Here is a 17243-nt window from a genome sequence, read left to right as displayed (position 1 = left end):
AGAAAGGAGCAGACAAACGGGTAAACGGAGGGGTGGGTAAGGAAGGGCCGTGTGTGTGCTCTTGGAGGAGACATAGCTGAACAAGAGGTAGTGTCCTCTCCTCCGCTGTGATATAAGTCTACTTTAGCAATCTTTTCCCAGAAAAATGTTATCATCACAATTAAAAAAAAACTTGCTTCAATACGAGCAATCACAAAATGGCTACACAAAATTAATAAATAGTGTTCGTACACAGAGACATAGTTCGCACGTAGAGCCATATTTGGCTCGATCTAATGGTTCGTAAATCAAAATGTTCGCAAAAAAGTTCCAATGTATTGTCTAAAACTGTGCTGACAGTCATTGGTTTATTTCTTCAACAGGAACATTGTGAGCGCTTACACTGATATTCAAGTAAGTTCAGCATATTTTTATATTCATAAATATATATTATTTACATCAGGGGTGTCAAACTTCTTTTACTGAAGGCCATATTGCAGTTATGGCTGCCTTCGGATGACTGTAACAGTGAATAATCCATCCATCCATTTTCTACCGCTTGTCCCTTTTGGGGTATAAATAATTATAAATGAATAAGGAAATTTGCCAGAATTGTATATGCATTTGATTATTACATATTTTTTTGCGTACATTGTACACAAAATCTGTAGATTTTGCTGCAAAATACTGGCAGCTCAGTTGCCAGAATATTACAGTAAAATTTACAGGGGCTTTTACAGCATACTACTGTAAATAGTAAACAATTTTCAGTGTTTTTATCGTATAATTATGGCGACTGAGTTGAATTTTTTTGTACAGTAAAATCTGCTGACTTTTTAAAATTTATTGCGTAACACTAAATTAGCCCTAGTGTGCGAATGTGAGTGTGAATGTTTGTCTGTGTTGGCCTTGCGATGAGGTGGCGACTTGTCAAGGGTGTACCCCGCCTTATGTCCAAATGCAGCTGGGATAGGCTCCAGCCAACCCCCGCAACCCGAGACCGACAAGCAGTAAAAATGGATGGGCGCATGGATGAATTACTGGAAATGGAAAACCGGTAACACAGTTTTTTTTTTGGTAACATTCTGCCCTGCCGACTAAGCTTTCACTGTAGTGTCTATTGCCATTTTTACAGTGTATACTTTGATGTATAGGTTGCTTTGAAAACACAAGTCAAGCAGATATTTAAAATTATTTATTTAATTTTAACAAAAAAGTGTATAATGAAATAACATTTGATGCATTAATAGGTAACATTGAAGTTTAAAAGATATACAACTGCATGCAGTACATGTATTAAGCTAACAAAAGTTAGCATTGCGATCATTTTAAACTCGTACAAATTAGATTTTCACGCAACAACATTGTCATGTTGGACCTGGCTGGGGGCCTTCGTCCCCCAGACCCCCGGAAATTTTTTCAGTCTGTTTCATTGTGGTCAAATCACATGCCTGATTTTTGTTCCGTCAAATGTGAAGAACAAGGACATTTAGTAAGAAAAAATAAAATACTTTTTTAACACATATTATTGACACACGTGATGTACATCAACACATATGATATACAGAAAATTCAGTACTGCATGTGGATGTGTTTCAGAATGTTGTGCAGACAACAATTACTGGCCTGTAACCCTTACAGTAAGTGATGCAGTAATTGGCTATGTCATTTTTCCAGGGATGGCTGGAACTAGGAAACAAGCAGAGAGCAACAGCCGCCACTGGAATGAATGACAAGAGTTCCAGGTCTCACTCCGTCTTTACTCTTGTAATGACTCAGACTAAGGTACTGAATGTCTTCGTCACTTGATTGCATGTTCATTGACTGCAAATATATCTTCATGCTGTGATTCTACAAATGTCATACATGTATACTCTCTGTGCCGGTTCACAGACAGAGTTTGTGGCTGGAGAAGAACATGACCACAGCATCACCAGTAGGATCAACTTGGTGGATCTGGCCGGCAGCGAACGTTCAAACTCTGCAAAGACAAGCGGAGAGCGACTTAGGGTACAAATAGCTTTAAGACACCTGTTTGCTGGATTTCATTTAAAGAAAAAATGATTTTGTTTTCTTGCCAAAAAAAATTAGCGCTGATTGATGCAATGTGTTATTCTTATAGCCAGACCTGTGTTTATTTCCGTACGGCTATAAGAATGATAAATTGCATAATTTTTTGAAGACCTAATGAACCTATTTGGAGTACTGATTGACTTTAGAGCAGAAGTCTTCAATGTTGTACCGGCCAGGGACCCCCAAACTTACTTGTATATCTGGTCAAAAAATGTGTTTTACAGTATATTAAACTGGTCATAACGGTACGTTGTTATTGTGTAATACTATTCAAATAGCAGTAGTGCCGATAATAGCTAGCTGGCAAATAGCACGCTAATTGCTATCTGGTAAATAGCATGCTAATCACTAGCTGGCAACTGCCATGCTAATCGCTACCTAGCAACTAGACTGCTAATTTCTAGCTGGCAACTAGGCCACAAGTCAATAGCTGGCAACGAGAGCGCAAACTGCAAGCTGGCAACGAGAGCGCAAACCGCTACCTTTGTATATACATACCAGAGCACTAATCGCTACCTGGCAACCAGAGCACTAATCGCTAGCTGGCAACTAGCGTGTTACTCATTAGCAGGCAACAAGTCCGCAAATTGCTCACTGGCAAATGGAACTGTCATTTCTATCTCGCATGTAGTCCGCAAATCGCTAGCTGGCAACCACAGTTCTAATCGCTAGCTGGCAACCAGAGTGCTAATCGCTAGTTATCGTAAATGCAATAACATAGTTGTTTTATATTTTTATTTTAAAACTGCAAGATACATAAGAAGGGTGTCTATGCCTGTGCCATTTATAAACAATACAGTGTGTTGGATCGATGTTAAAGTGTATTTAAAGATTTTTACATTTGTGGAAAAATAGTATACATCCATCCATTTTCCACCGATCGTCCCTTTCGGGGTCACAGTACATGAAAAAGTCCAATCAACTAAATATTTAACGTTCTTACTGCAGTACCTCCGCGAACCTCTTGGGAGTCACAGGCCCTGGTGAAGACCTCCGCTTTACACTATGAATGCTTTAGTTTTCTGCTATTTTTATATTTTTAAAGAGATTTTTCTGTGTCATTACAGGAGGGTGCGGGCATAAACAAATCTCTGCTTACACTTGGAAAAGTCATCTCTGCACTGGCTGAGCAAGCGCTAACCAGAAAAAAGATCTTCATACCTTATCGAGAGTCTGTCCTCACATGGTGAGTGAACTGGTCATCTTTTTAACAATAATTAATTAATCTTATATCCTAGACACACCTTGATCAATTATCAAGCAGGCTATTGGTGCGACCAGTTGACTCTTGGCTTTCTTTAGCTTTCAAAGACATTAGAACAAAACAACTAGGGCCATCTGTGTTTTTGCTTTATTTTTATAAATTTTTTATCAGGGATGCAGTGATCGATCAGCCACTGATTAGTGATTTCCATGAATAAGTATATGATATTGCCAATATTGATTAAGGCCTTTCAATGCTAGTCACAAAAGTTGATCCCTCCTAGCTCATACTGCATTTTTGGACCCCGAGCTGACAGAGGTGGCTAGCAGAAGGTCCTTAAAAAACAGCCGAGCACTCCTGTAACTCTGACAAAATAAATAGTCCAAGACTGAATGTCTACTGTAGCGGACACTGGTTCTACGGAATATATAAAATAAGAATAATAGTAAAGGGAGAAGTCCGGCTCGTTAGCTTTCTGTAAATGTGGCCCCCAAACTAATTTAGTTGAATATCCCTGACTGAGAGGGTTGAGCTAACCTATCCTACCTCCACCTCTCCATCAGGTTGTTAAAGGAGAGCCTGGGTGGCAACTCCAAGACAGCCATGATTGCCACGCTGAGCCCAGCGGGCAGCAACGTGGAGGAAAGCCTCAGCACTCTGCGGTACGCCCAACAGGCCCGCACCATCATCAATGTGGCCAAGGTCAACGAGGACACGAGTGCCAAGCTAATCCGAGGTCAGTTATGTAAATGACCCACCGTGTTTCCGAATGGTTTGAACTTGTTGACATTTGGGCTGTAGTGATTTGAGCGATTTAGTGGATGGTTTATGTGAATGACTAGTTTTGTGATCGCTGTGTTCACCTTGCCACTCACACCTCACTGCCCAGGGAAAACTTGTTTTTCTTCTGATTCATTTTCTTTGTGTTTTGTCTGCATTCTGAGTCCCTATTTGAGATTCCTTGTGTCCATCCGCTTTGCATGATCTCCTCATTGTCTTTCTTCATATGTGAATCTTTACTTTTCTATTTATGTCTTGCTCTTGATCTCCTCTCTCTCCCCTATGCCCTCCTGTCTGCCCATCTATCCATCAACAGCTTATGCACTGCCCACTTCAATTAAGGGCTGGGCCCTAACCTTGCCTCCGGCCCATATTTATGCACTGTCAGCTGCACATGGCGGATAACTGTCATGCAAGTATTATTTTTCATTAGATCATCAGGCCGCCGTTTGACGTTTTTAGCACGAAGGGGAGCTCATGCTGTGGATTTCTCTCACAGCCCCTGACATAGTATGGAAATCAAAGTGGGTGTGACTCAGAGGTTAGAATTTGGGTCAATGTTAGGTCCATAATGCTCTTTTGATGAGCTGAACTTTTGTCCGGAGTTTACTGTTGATCTTTTCTAACTTTTTGTTTTCACATTGACATTTATGTTTGAAACCGATGCGTGTTGCTCAGAGCTGAAAGCGGAGGTGGAAAATCTGCGAGCGGCCCAGGCCAGCTCCCAGGGTATCCAACCAGAGCGCGTCAGGCTGTTTCAGCAGGAGATCACTGCGCTGAAAAACAAACTCTGCCAGCAAGAGAGAGAAATGATGGAGGCCAACAGGTCAGCAACACTGAAATAATAATCATCCTTGTATAATAGGATATTAAGTAGCCCAAAATGATTGAATAAATGCTTAGTTCATGTAAACTGTGTTGATTTTTAAAGGGGACCTATGATGAGTTTAGTCTATTCTGACTTATAAGTATTACAGTGTTGGATACTCGTGTTAAACAAGGCCAACACATCAGATCATAAGGCTAAAGCATTTTGACATGAGCTTGTGCACATTTTTGGATGCCTCTGTTTATGGGGTTTTGCAGCCTGGCTAGGTTGTGACATCACCCCAAAGTAAAATCACTTATTTAGACATTACCGGGGACCTATCACTCAGAACCAACTTTATTTTCCTGTTGGTACCTGTTTTTGTGTATTTAGGATTCTAAAAATGTGAAATCAAACCATGGAGGCATGAAAGAGATATTTATATAAAAATCTTGCCTTCTTCCAAACTTGTTACAAATGAGCTGTTTAGAATTGGAGACTTAAATGACGTATTTTGCCTTAGTTACATCAGCAAATATCTCCAAATATTGTAGAACTTTACCCCAATAACTTTTTTATTCCGTTGTGGTCAATAAATTCCTTCTTTTTTGGAGACGCAGTCTAAGAAGGCTTGACTTGAAGGAGGGCTTCGGCACAAAATGGCCCATTCAGAGAGCGGCTTGAAGATGGTCTGTAAAAGAAAATATATTTTGACCAAAGCACCACCGTTACATGTAATGTAGACCACAAGGAAGTGTTTTAAATGTAGAAAAAAAAACATAAACGACCCATTAACCTTAAGCTTTCAGCCAGAGGCTGAGGTAACACACAAAAGGTAAGATGAAGTATTCTTTTCATCTAGTCGTAGAATGTGCATAATTACACTGACGTGCAACATGAAGTGACGTAAATGCTACTAAAAACATGTTTTAATGCACTCTCTGAATCGATCGACGAGTGTGCAGGTTTACCTAATGTTGTTGCCCTTGTGAATCTATATAATGTTTATGAAGTTTATTTTTGACCGCGTCTAGAGAAAAAATAGCTGTGACGACCTCAAGATGTGAACATTTTCAAAAGATAAATTATGATACTTTTGGAGCGGATGGGCTGTGGTTTCATTTGCATTCCAGAAATGCCTCCAGAATCGAACATCTTGCAGAGAGACTCACAAAACGGGCTATAAAGTGACTGGAGCAAAATTCATGCAAAATTTGCATCAAAGCATATAATTTTTTATTTTATTTTACATTTTTTTCAACAAAGCATATCCAATACATATTATCTAGACCACAAGGAATTATTTTATATTCATATTAAAATTATCATAGGTCCTCTTTAAACATTTGCCCATTAAAAGGAATGCTTTAAATGAATTCAATCTTGTAATTAATTTGTTCCCTCTTGTAAAACAAAATAACTCTGTGTATTTTTTTAATTACAAAATAAAGGGCATGGAGAGAGAAACTGGAGCAAGCTGAAATTCGTAAACGTGAAGAAACAAAAGAGTTGCAGGTATGTTGCATTGAGCAGAATGCAAATTGCCTCAATTAGTGAAACACTACATGAGTCAATTTTTTTTTTTGCTCTGCTTGCTGGCAGAAATCAGGTGTGACGTTTAAAGTGGACAACCGTCTGCCAAATCTGGTGAACCTGAACGAGGACCCTCAGCTGTCGGAAATGCTTCTCTATATGATCAAAGAGGGCCGAACCACGGTGGGCAAACTCAAATCTGACTCCTCCCATGACATCCAGCTGACTGGAGCACTCATTGCTGACCAGCACTGGTGAGAATTGTGGCCGACACCATTTATTTTAAGTCCCCCGGCTGACAAGCGGCCAGCGGCTTATATGTAATAGTATGTGTAAGCTAATAATAATTAAAACATTTGAAAATAATCTAACTTTCTAAGTTTGTTAATATTCCAAGTATTATCACTGGAGAAGGAGGATAAACATGTTACACACCACGAGAAAGCCAGGAGCAGGCATGCTCATAGCTAAACTAACCACTAAGCTACCTGATTAATAAAGAGTCTCGAGAGGGGATAATATAACAGCTGTTAGTGGATCAATCCATAAATTGGTTGTGTCCATACCAAGGGTAGAAATAAGTATTTGGTGAACTTTAGGAAGTGTAGATGGAGGCGTGTTACAACAGAAAGTAAGCAGTTATTAAAAGGAAATTAACGAGTAGATTAATTAGTCTAGAGAGAGGATAATATAACAGCTGTTGGTGTGTCAGAATTTTGGTAGTCAGTACGCATAAGAGGAGGGTGGATCGATACGAGAGTGAATAGGTCGATATTATTTTTTTAAAATAATTTTTTGCTGCATGTGTTGTTAATTCCCTGTACAAGGGAGGACTCTGAGGACAAAAACAGTATTTAAATGAGTATATTAGATTGTAGTCTATGCTATTTTGTTTAGTTATTGTGTACTATTGACTTTTTTTTGCTCAAATAATTGTATACTATAAAAGAGACTACCGGTAAGTAACTATTTTTTATTTTTGCACATGAAGTAGTTTAACACTTTTTAAACATGTTTAAAAAAAAAAAAATCAATCCACCACATTAACATATTGTGTTGTTATTGTGAAACTATTAATAGCACTCACCATAGATAAATGAAAATAATTACAGTTAATATATGTGATCTGTATCGGTATTGGTATCGACCAATCTCACTCATGGATAATTGGACTAGGGGAAGCATAAAACCGTGATCTGAACACCCCTACGGCAAACTGAAATCATAACCATTAACTATTATTATTAGCTATTTTGATACCTAAATGTCAATAATTAGCATCAAATTGTACATCCTCTGAGATATGTGCCGATATTATAAATCTATCTAATGAATACAGTATCTTGTGGGGGGAAAAATCCTGGCACCGTACCTTCATGTGGATCTACTCCAAAAATTTAATGGGTTTCTTCTTTGCTACAGTATTATAACCAACACCCATGGCACTGTCAGCATCACTCCAATGGACAATGCCAAGACCTTTGTGAATGGAAACTTAATCTCACAATCCACCGTTTTGCAACATGTAAGTATATCATAATTACACATATTTTTCGAAGACATTTATATTTGAATCAAATCTTTTTGTCCTTTTGTGAATCGCCTGGAATCATTTCTTAATGTCCGTTTTCAGGGTGACCGAGTGATTCTAGGTGGAGACCATTACCTGCGTTTCAACCATCCAGCAGAGGTGCAAAGTGGGAAGCGGGTGTCATGTTGGACTGGTGCAGGTGACGGCCACAAAGACTTTGAGTTTGCCAAAAACGAGCTGCTTTCTGCTCAGAGAGCTAAGTAAGTTTAAAAAAAAACAGGGCAGTCAGAGGCCTGTTTATTCTGACCTTTATCAGGGTGGAATTCCCTTCTGAGCTGTATTTTTGTGTCCCAGGCTGGAGGCAGAAATCGAAGAGGCTCACGTGAACGCCAAAAAGGAAATGATGCAGGGAATCCAGATGGCCAAAGAGGTGGCTCAAAAAGAGTTGTCTAACCAGAAGGCCCTGTATGAGGACAAAATCCAAATACTGGAGAAAGAGCTGGTACAGAAACATTTTACACAATTACACGTGTCATTTTTTTATTATCTGTTTTCTATTTGCAATCATTGTAAGGGTACAGTTTTTGACACAGATTCTTTTTATAGTTCCTATTAGCTGACCGTTGGCAGACTTGGACACATACTGTATGCATGCTCGCTTTTTTTCCACCAGTCTTGAGTTATACCAAAAATGTCGTTCATTCAGAACGAGGAAAATAAGCGCAAGCGTCTCCAGGAGCTCGACCAGCAGAGGGTGGCGAGCCAAATGGAAGACCTGAAGATTGCCAAGCTGGGGCTGGAGCAGGAGGTGGACTCTCAGAAGAAACGCCTCCGCCTCCATATGGAGACCCAGGTCAGAGTTAAAACTAATACTTTCTTTTGAAAGTGGAAAGTTGGCTGGTGTTGTGCAGGAGAGGATTTGCTCCAGCGAAAATGAGTAATGATATTCCTAAACACACCATTGTGGTTTCTTGTTTTAAGCAAAGGTGGCTCCTTTACTTTTATTAACACCTATAACGCAACAAACATACCTGATAGAGGTGGAAATCTTTGGGCATGTCATGATTCGATCCGAGATCATTCCTTTTCTTGGTGTTAAGATTTGTTTAAGAATCAATTGTCGATTCAACACGATCCTTGATTAAATGGATTGTCGCATTGTATTATTTGGTATAATAATTATTAAAGTGAAAAAATGGATTCACAGGTGTGCCCTGCCTCGCTGTCGGCCTGCCGGCCCCGCCTCTCCACACATATATATATATATGTATATATATATTTCACCTAGTAATTATAAAACTATGTATAAAAATATATAAACCTTTTCAAAAAGGTTATGATAGTTATAAAATAAAAAAAATGATTTTTAAAAAATACATATATATTTTTTAAATTTATGAATCGATTTAGAATCTGCATAATTAAGAATCGTGATTTTTGGAGTACCCCAATTCCCCCAAAGTTGAAACCTTTACGCTGTTTCATAATGTTACTTGCACATCTGCTTCAATTTTGGCCACAAATGATAGACAGCCATTGGTTAACTGTTTAAAACAGGGAATTTACACTAAATGTTTAAGTGAAATAACTATTGTTTAGCCTCTTTCAATAATGCAACTACAGATTTATTAACCCACTTAAGTTTGTTCACTGTGTGGCCACTGATTTCTAAATGGAACCTATGAGGAATTTCGTCTTTTCTGAGTTAATAACGTTGTTACAATATTGGATACTTGAAAAATGCTGAAGGGTCATATAGTAAGGTTCATGCGTTGAGGCGGGCTAAGTTTTGGATGTCTCTGTTCGTGGGGTTTTGCAATCTGGCTATGTAGTGACGTCACCACAAGGTGGAAGCACTTTTAAGTCAGGCTCTCAGCCGGAGGAGGAGGGGCTAGGTTAGATAAAGTATTTTTTTAATATAATCCTGGCATGGGCATAATAACACACATGTCACATGCAGTGACATAAATGTTTTTTTATACAGAGTCTGAATCAATTAGCGAGTGTGCAAGTGTACGTAATGATTTGACCGGGTTGTGTATTTTGGACTGTGTCCGGGCTGTGTCTGTCAATATACATATTGAAACGGTGAACATTTTCAAAAGATACATTATGATACTTTTGGAGAGGGTGAAGCGTAGTTTCATTTGTAATTTGGGAACACTTCCAGAATCAAACATTTTGCAGACACAAAAACAGGTTATAAAAGCAAAATTGATGCACAATTTACACCTCAACATAGCCAATACATATTATCTGGACCACAAGGAAGCGTTTTAAACATATTAAAATCATGTTGTTGTTTTTTTAAATATCTATCAATACATTTCACGTTAGGTGATGGAAGAACACCATGTGCGTCAAGCAAGGATTGTGGACGCATTGGAGGCAGAGAAAAAAAAGCTCAACAAAGAGCTCGAAGACATGCAGAAAAAAAGGGCCATGAGGGCCATCCAGACGCCAATAGATGGTGAGTGATATTTCTTCATTCATTATGACTTTTCCACCTTCATAAGCATTCTGAATCACTTGGCCAGAATGTGCTACTATTAGGCTGCTGTTAGTCGATTTGACAGAGAAAGACCGATTACTGTGCTTTTATTATTTTGACAATGATTTTGCTGGATTCAGCTTGATGACCTTTCACATGAACAGCCAACAATCATTATCAGTTTAAAACATATGTTTGGTGTCTTTTATTGTAGTTTCTCCACGCTGGGATGCTATGAAGCTGTCCTTGATGATCGAGGAAGCCAATAAGATCAGTGCTAACTTGAAGAAAAAGACTGTCTTCAGCAGGTATAACTGTACACAATAATAAATAAATACATATAAAAATATATTTGAATGTACCCCCGCGACCCTATTGAGGATACGTGGTATAGAAAACGGATGGAATTATGTCCTCATCGCAGTAAGCGCTGCAATGAGATCTGGATAATGTGAAATGCTGTTTTGATAATTTTGTACTTTTAGGCATGAAAGCTCCGCTGATGCGAGCCAAGGTCAAAAGGATGTGCTGCAGGTACGGGTCCAGAAAACCAAACTGGGGATTTCTACTTTCTGGAGCATCGACAAGTTTCAAAACAACATGGCTGCCATGAGGGAACTGGAGCAGGTTTGTTTGAAACTACAGTACTAGTACCTCAACTAACTTAACTTAAAGCACATCATCATCCATCGAAGTGAATTGAAAATTGGCCCCTAAAATAGCACAATTTAAACAAGTAGCATGCCTTTTTAAAAAGAAAAAATACACTTTTAGATTCAAAATATTGTATGGAAAACAATACAATTTAATGTAGTAAAACAACTACAGTAGTTTTATAATTAATGTAATAATAATTTACAGTATATTTATTAACCTTAGAGAGTACACTTCTACGGTATCTCCTTCCAACTGCTTTTTCTGTCAAATTCACCAAGAGTCGCTTTTACATATTTTCATACATAAATGTCCGCTGTTTCCATATTGTTTCGGCATTCTTGGATGGCGTTAGACTTCTGCTGCTTCAGTATGGGGAAATCTAGCAGGAATCGTAGTGCTTCATCGAGTCAACTGGCTTAAATTGCAATTGAGTAATTACAGCTAATTTTAATTATTTATCTCAGACAACCCTTTTCAGCTTTACAAATGCATTTTTCACCACACTTTAGTTCATGCCGTGTTTAAACTCTACAGGGGGATCTTTCTTCAAAGGATGACGATGTGTTCTATGACCCTGATGATGAGTGGGAACAAGACATATCGTCTTCCACTGCTTCCACATCCACCTTCTCACGTCGAAGGTATTTATCCAGTTTCTCTTTGCCTCGCCCTATACGTCTTCTTAATTGGACTTTACACCTGACAGTTCTATCCCCGTCCATTTTTTTTACCTTAAAAAAATAACAGGATGCCGCTGCAAACTGTTATGGAATGTATTTTTTTTCAGCAGTTAAAACTAGTTTCCTTAGAAGAAGGGGCCGATAGTTGTGGGTTGATTTCCCCAAACATGTAGAGTCACAAATGCAGAACATCTGTCATCCCATGTGGTTATTATTGCTCTCAAGTTGTGTCTTCTGCATTCTCCATTCCCATCATATTTTGTTTTATCTGATACTTTTGTTGTGCTTCATGACAAATAATATAATAAATTATGACAAATTAATTATAGACCATTACTTTTTTGTACTATTTTGTAGGAGCAGGAGTTTGTTAAAGAGCAAAAGAATCTCAGGACGTCTTTATGAGATCCGTGTCCATCCAATCCAGAGTCTGCTCAAAGGCTCCTGCAACTCTGATGGTAAGCCTTACAATACAAAATGAATTATTCTATCACAAAAACACCTGTATTGTTAATTCTTCTGGGAGGATGCGCCCTGGAATGGGAATCAGGGAAGATCTACATTCCCAAACCCAACCCCTGCTTGCACCTTTTAAAAGTAAAATGTAATCCAAGGGTGTTGCCACTTCAAATATAAACTGAGTCCTGGAGGATTATGTGACAAATTGACTTTTTAATATGACACAGTGTTGTAAAAAATGATGTCTGGTGAAGTCATCCCCACCCACACCCCCAAGTGATCGGCGTGTCTTTCCCAGGGTTAATGGGTGTGGCCACACCGCCCTCCAGACATTCCAGTGCCACAGAATCTGCCATGCCTGGTATATGCAAGGACCTGGTGGGCCAAGCGGTGGCTCGTCTACGTGGTTTTGGAGGCACAGAGGAGAGCTTGGCTGATAAGCTTGCCTCAGACCTGCACCGGGTGTACACTGCAGTCCAGATCATTTCTGAGCTGTATGACAGTTTAGATGACGACAGCCAAGAGAGCGGTGAGATTCAACCTTGGTTATGTCCATGCTGAAAGAGAATAATAGTGCTATGTCTTTCATAAACACCATTTTAGGTAATCAAAAGCTTGAATATCGTTACGGAAAATTTAGGATTATGGATGTTTTAATGAATTCGGTACTTATACAGGTATAACCCGAATTGTGTCGGTAGTTCCGGGCTCTGATTCACAAGAAAATCAAACAATACCATATTTCAATACTAAAGGTGGGGGAAATAATAGATTTTTAGATGCATCGCAATTCGGAGATGGACGATAATGAAATCGATTAGTAAATTTCAATAATCGATTTATTTATTGTAAAAAAGGTAATGCAGACAGTTCTATGATTTGGCTGACTGCAGCGAGCCACCTCACCAAGAGATCCGACCAGTTCCTTTATTTTAGGGCACTTTACAATTTTGCACACATTTCCATTAATTAAGTAAATGTGAGAATTATTTAACTGTTTCTTAATACAAGTGTGCGGTTTTTTAAAAGTTGCTAGTGATAAATGCTTATTTAGTGAAACGAAAAGAAATGTGAAACTGCATAAATATACATAAATTATAGATGCATCAATAATCGATTTTTAATTGAATCGTAGCTCCAGAATCGTAGCCGTAATTAAATTGGGAGGTGCCCAAAGATTCCCACCTCTATTCAATACATTTGTTGCATATGATATCACGTTTGGTTGCAGACTATGCACTGGCTCAAGCGCCTTGGGGGCAAAAGTACGTAGAGGCAATGTTGCAATTGTCCGCGCCAACGAAGCAAGCATGCTGATAGAAAGCACTCAAAAGTAAAACTACACTTTTCCAAATGCGCTAGGACGGTGCTAATTTACACTGGATATGCCATATACATGCTACTGATTAGCATTAGCGGTTTTAAATAACAATGTTAACGCATCCAAATTTGCGAACGAAAACTACAAGTAAAATACGCGTATCGCTCAAAACAGCTGATGTGTTAAAAGTACAATACAAACACTTTATAGGGCTCAGCGAACTGAAATGAAGGCATACTTGGAAATGAGACTCAGAAGTGTAAGAAAACAAGATGGACAGCACAGTTATCAGCTCCGTGTTAAATGTTACACAAAACAATTAAAAATGTTATGTAACAAATTAACATGTATTTCTACATGACACAAAAGTACTGAAAATCTGTACCATATCGGTTCAAATGTGAAAGGTGCCCATCCCTACTTACGACTGAAAAATTGTGTGGGACTCGTTATTTCTCACAGGACTGCAATGTCTGGTGGTTGGAGGCAGTAGGGGTATAATTTGCATAATTGGCCATGATGAAAGTGCATCTAATTTTTAAAGGCTAAGAAATGTTTCACATATTGTATACTCAAAGACAAATCTTTGTCTTATTAGTATTTACATGTTAGCCTTTTCTTGTTTTATATATGCTGTTTTGCTCTATTTGTACATGTTTTGTTGTTGATGAGCTTATTTCTACAATGCGCCACGAACTGCATACATTACACTGGAAAGGTAACGTGTTACTGAACGACGAAAGAAGGTCTTCAGTCTCTTCTCGAAAGCTAGGCTGCACGCTTTCGCACCTTTCTTTTGACCTTTGTGTTAATTTCCTCGGTTTGTACCGTAAAACCGGAAAATGAATACATTTACTGGTAGACCCTTTTAGTATCAAGAGGGGTCTGAATAATCTGTAGACCAATATACCCCCAAAAAATCACTAAGTTGGCAACGCTAATAATAACCTGCTGTTATGTAGTCTTATTCTTTGACGTACCATAAATGAGCTGTGTTAAGAAGCGAATGTAGTGTTACATTTATTTGTGGTGGGCCACCACCAACAGATACATGTAAATAATATGTAATAAGAAATTATTATATACTGTAGTTACTCTTGAATATCACACTAGAATATATAATTAGCAAACAAACACCTAATAACTGATCTCATAAAAGAGAGAAAATTGGCTAATATTTTGATAAAATTTTTTTCCCGCCCTCCCACTGTCAGTGTTTATGTGCAACTTGGCGGCTCAGACCGAGCTGATCAAGGCCACCGCAGCCACGGAGAGTGCAGTGTTTGTCGTCACGCAGTGGCTGGCCAATGTGAAAGCCTCCTGCGGCCCACTCTACACCCTCGTCGAAGAACTCAAGAGCCAAGTCAAGAAGATGGGAGGGTTTCTCCAGCTGCTTATTCAAGTGAGCATAAACAAATTATTTTCCCGCAGTATCTAAAATACTTGAAGTGTGATAAATCTGAACTGGCAAATAATTTTGAAGATAGCGTTGGGTGGGCAATAAAAATGCAAAGCATTGATTGACAGGTCTTTGCTCTGAGCTGTTTGAGTCTATGGAAATGGCCAAGCACAGGGAATTCTCAACCTTGAGCCTCAAACAGAACATGAATATATGGAAAATGAAGCTAAATTCCTCATAAGCCTCAGAACCTAAATACACAAATGTCGTCTGTCGAATATGCTGAGTGTTTTCTTAGATTGTTTGTTGATCAACAACTAAGTCCACTGAATAGTCCCCAGTTGACTGAATATATTCCCTCTATCCAGGGTTGTGAATCTGAGATCACAACAATGGTGGCTGAGGCACGAAAGAAGAGTGGCGGGTGCCTGAATGCTGCGTTGCTTGCACTTAGCCATCTGGCGGCGCTGTCAGGAATGCCGCTTAGTGTTCTGGAGCTGGGCGCCCATGCCACAGGCAAGGTAACGCCACCATTAATACCTCAGTAGCAGCTGTCTCTGTCAGGCTCTGGGGTCAGCTGTAATTAAGCCCCTGTTCAACAATACCAACGAATAGAATATTACTTCTATGGAGCTCAGAGCTACAAGAATATTGGGATGTGTGAAGTTATTGAATTAAAACAGGTTTGTCTCATTCCTAACTGCAGACATACACTTATAAATATCTTACAAGTGTATAAAAAGTAATTCTCTTGCCATTCTTCTTAGTTCCTTTCATTTTTTATTTGCATATATATATTTTTTTTTTTTCATAAGCTGCCACAGGGTGGTATCATCATATACAAAAATTATAGAAACTATACATTACCGGTCAAAAGTTCTGGGACACCTATTTTATAGTTATGGATGGCTACTTTTTTTTGGCATTGACCGAATCCCACTGGTCCTACCGGGCATCGATTCATGTAGAATCAAACGGTGCCTGGGCTGTGCGTGACTTTTGCACTTTGGCACTTAGCGATCACTCCAGCAGCACTGAGAGTCAGTCAGTCAAACTACCTCTGGGTAATGTTACAATTTTCATTGCGAACAAAAAATGTACCCAAAAAACTCTCCAATGTAAGTTAAGTAAGGCTGTTCTTTTTCAAAAAGCGCTAGCTTGATGCTTTGCTGTTAATATGCTAGTGATTAGCAATTTACAAGGGCGATTTTAACACCTCCAAATTTGGTAATGAAAACTTCAACTAAAATGCATGTTGGAATCAAGCAGCTGGTGCGTAATAAGTACAACACTTACAGTTTTAACACTTTTTAAGGCGCAACCAAAAACACGCCATAAACATTACACTACTGCCAGCTATCGTCTTGGACTTGCAGCTGTCAGTGCAACTTAATGTCATACATGCAAGTGAGATAATACCAAAAAAATCAAATAAAACAAGATACAACAACTGTACAGCAGATATCATAATCTGCTAGTTTTTAAAGGTTGCAATAAAAAATGTTTTTTTATTATCCCCCCCAAAAAGTAATATTTATTAAAACACACAAAAGTAGTAAAAATTGGTATTGTTGTGTACCAGTATCAATTTCCAAATACTTGTAATCGTTAGTGTATCGGTTCAAAAACATTTTGATAGCAGTATATTTATAGAAGTATGTCCACTTATTTGACTGGTTATATAAATTTAACCACAACTTTTACATCCTTAGCTATCGATTATATAATTTTGTAAATAAAATGATTTATTTATACTTTATTGTGACTGGTGTATACTGCAAAGACAAAAGCATACAAACTGACCCTGTCCAAATATTTGCCAAGTTTACAGTAGCTTGGTTTATGAAACAAGATTGACAGCAAATAATGTTCAGTATGTGAGTGTTGGGTAACAGGGCAAAAACACAAAACAAAATAATCACACATTTAATAACATTTTGGTGCACGTCTAGGTCTATGTTCTTTTTTTTTTTCTTTTATTCTTCTTCTCTTACTACTTCTACTAATTCTTTTTTAAGGCATCCATTGTGGAGTATTTACTTAAAGGGGCCATTAAAGGCGTCCACTCACTCCTGGAAGCAAGCCTGATCATCACCAGAGAAATGCTAAGAGACGCTCAGCTGGCTTATCCAAGGAACCCAGTAAGATCAGAACCACTTTGGGCACCTAACTTTGTTAACACACCTGTTTTGTTTGTTTTAGAATTGCCTTTGAATTTGTTAGTCATGCTTTCTGGTTTAAGGTCCTTACTGACCAGTACAATTAGGGTTCTAGTAAAATGTTTTTGTTATTTCTAGGTGCTGCAGTGCCTTAAGTCCAAGACACTTG

The 17243-nt window shown here is 38.5% G+C and overlaps 1 protein-coding gene across 1 annotated transcript in view; it reads left to right on the top strand.

The window, feature by feature from the left end:
* kif14 (kinesin family member 14) overlaps positions 1 to 17243 on the top strand; it is a 32233-nt gene that overhangs the window by 7429 nt on the left and 7561 nt on the right. Inside the window, exons 6-27 of the mRNA XM_062028052.1 lie at positions 363 to 393; positions 1657 to 1764; positions 1873 to 1989; positions 3120 to 3238; positions 3820 to 3992; positions 4715 to 4862; positions 6296 to 6359; positions 6447 to 6631; positions 7800 to 7902; positions 8011 to 8168; positions 8263 to 8410; positions 8615 to 8761; positions 10246 to 10378; positions 10614 to 10707; positions 10885 to 11026; positions 11591 to 11697; positions 12094 to 12194; positions 12494 to 12724; positions 14731 to 14918; positions 15284 to 15436; positions 16934 to 17056; positions 17213 to 17243. The exon at positions 17213 to 17243 is cut by the window's right edge and continues 44 nt beyond it. Of these exons, the coding sequence (XP_061884036.1) occupies positions 363 to 393; positions 1657 to 1764; positions 1873 to 1989; positions 3120 to 3238; positions 3820 to 3992; positions 4715 to 4862; positions 6296 to 6359; positions 6447 to 6631; positions 7800 to 7902; positions 8011 to 8168; positions 8263 to 8410; positions 8615 to 8761; positions 10246 to 10378; positions 10614 to 10707; positions 10885 to 11026; positions 11591 to 11697; positions 12094 to 12194; positions 12494 to 12724; positions 14731 to 14918; positions 15284 to 15436; positions 16934 to 17056; positions 17213 to 17243 (2804 nt within the window). The remainder of the gene's footprint in view (positions 1 to 362; positions 394 to 1656; positions 1765 to 1872; positions 1990 to 3119; positions 3239 to 3819; positions 3993 to 4714; positions 4863 to 6295; positions 6360 to 6446; positions 6632 to 7799; positions 7903 to 8010; positions 8169 to 8262; positions 8411 to 8614; positions 8762 to 10245; positions 10379 to 10613; positions 10708 to 10884; positions 11027 to 11590; positions 11698 to 12093; positions 12195 to 12493; positions 12725 to 14730; positions 14919 to 15283; positions 15437 to 16933; positions 17057 to 17212) is intronic.

This window comes from Entelurus aequoreus, linkage group LG19, assembly GCF_033978785.1.
Source record: "Entelurus aequoreus isolate RoL-2023_Sb linkage group LG19, RoL_Eaeq_v1.1, whole genome shotgun sequence".
Lineage (NCBI taxonomy): Eukaryota > Metazoa > Chordata > Actinopteri > Syngnathiformes > Syngnathidae > Entelurus > Entelurus aequoreus.
The sequence above is the reverse complement of the archived record's forward strand: the minus strand, read 5'-3'. Positions and strand labels throughout refer to the sequence as shown.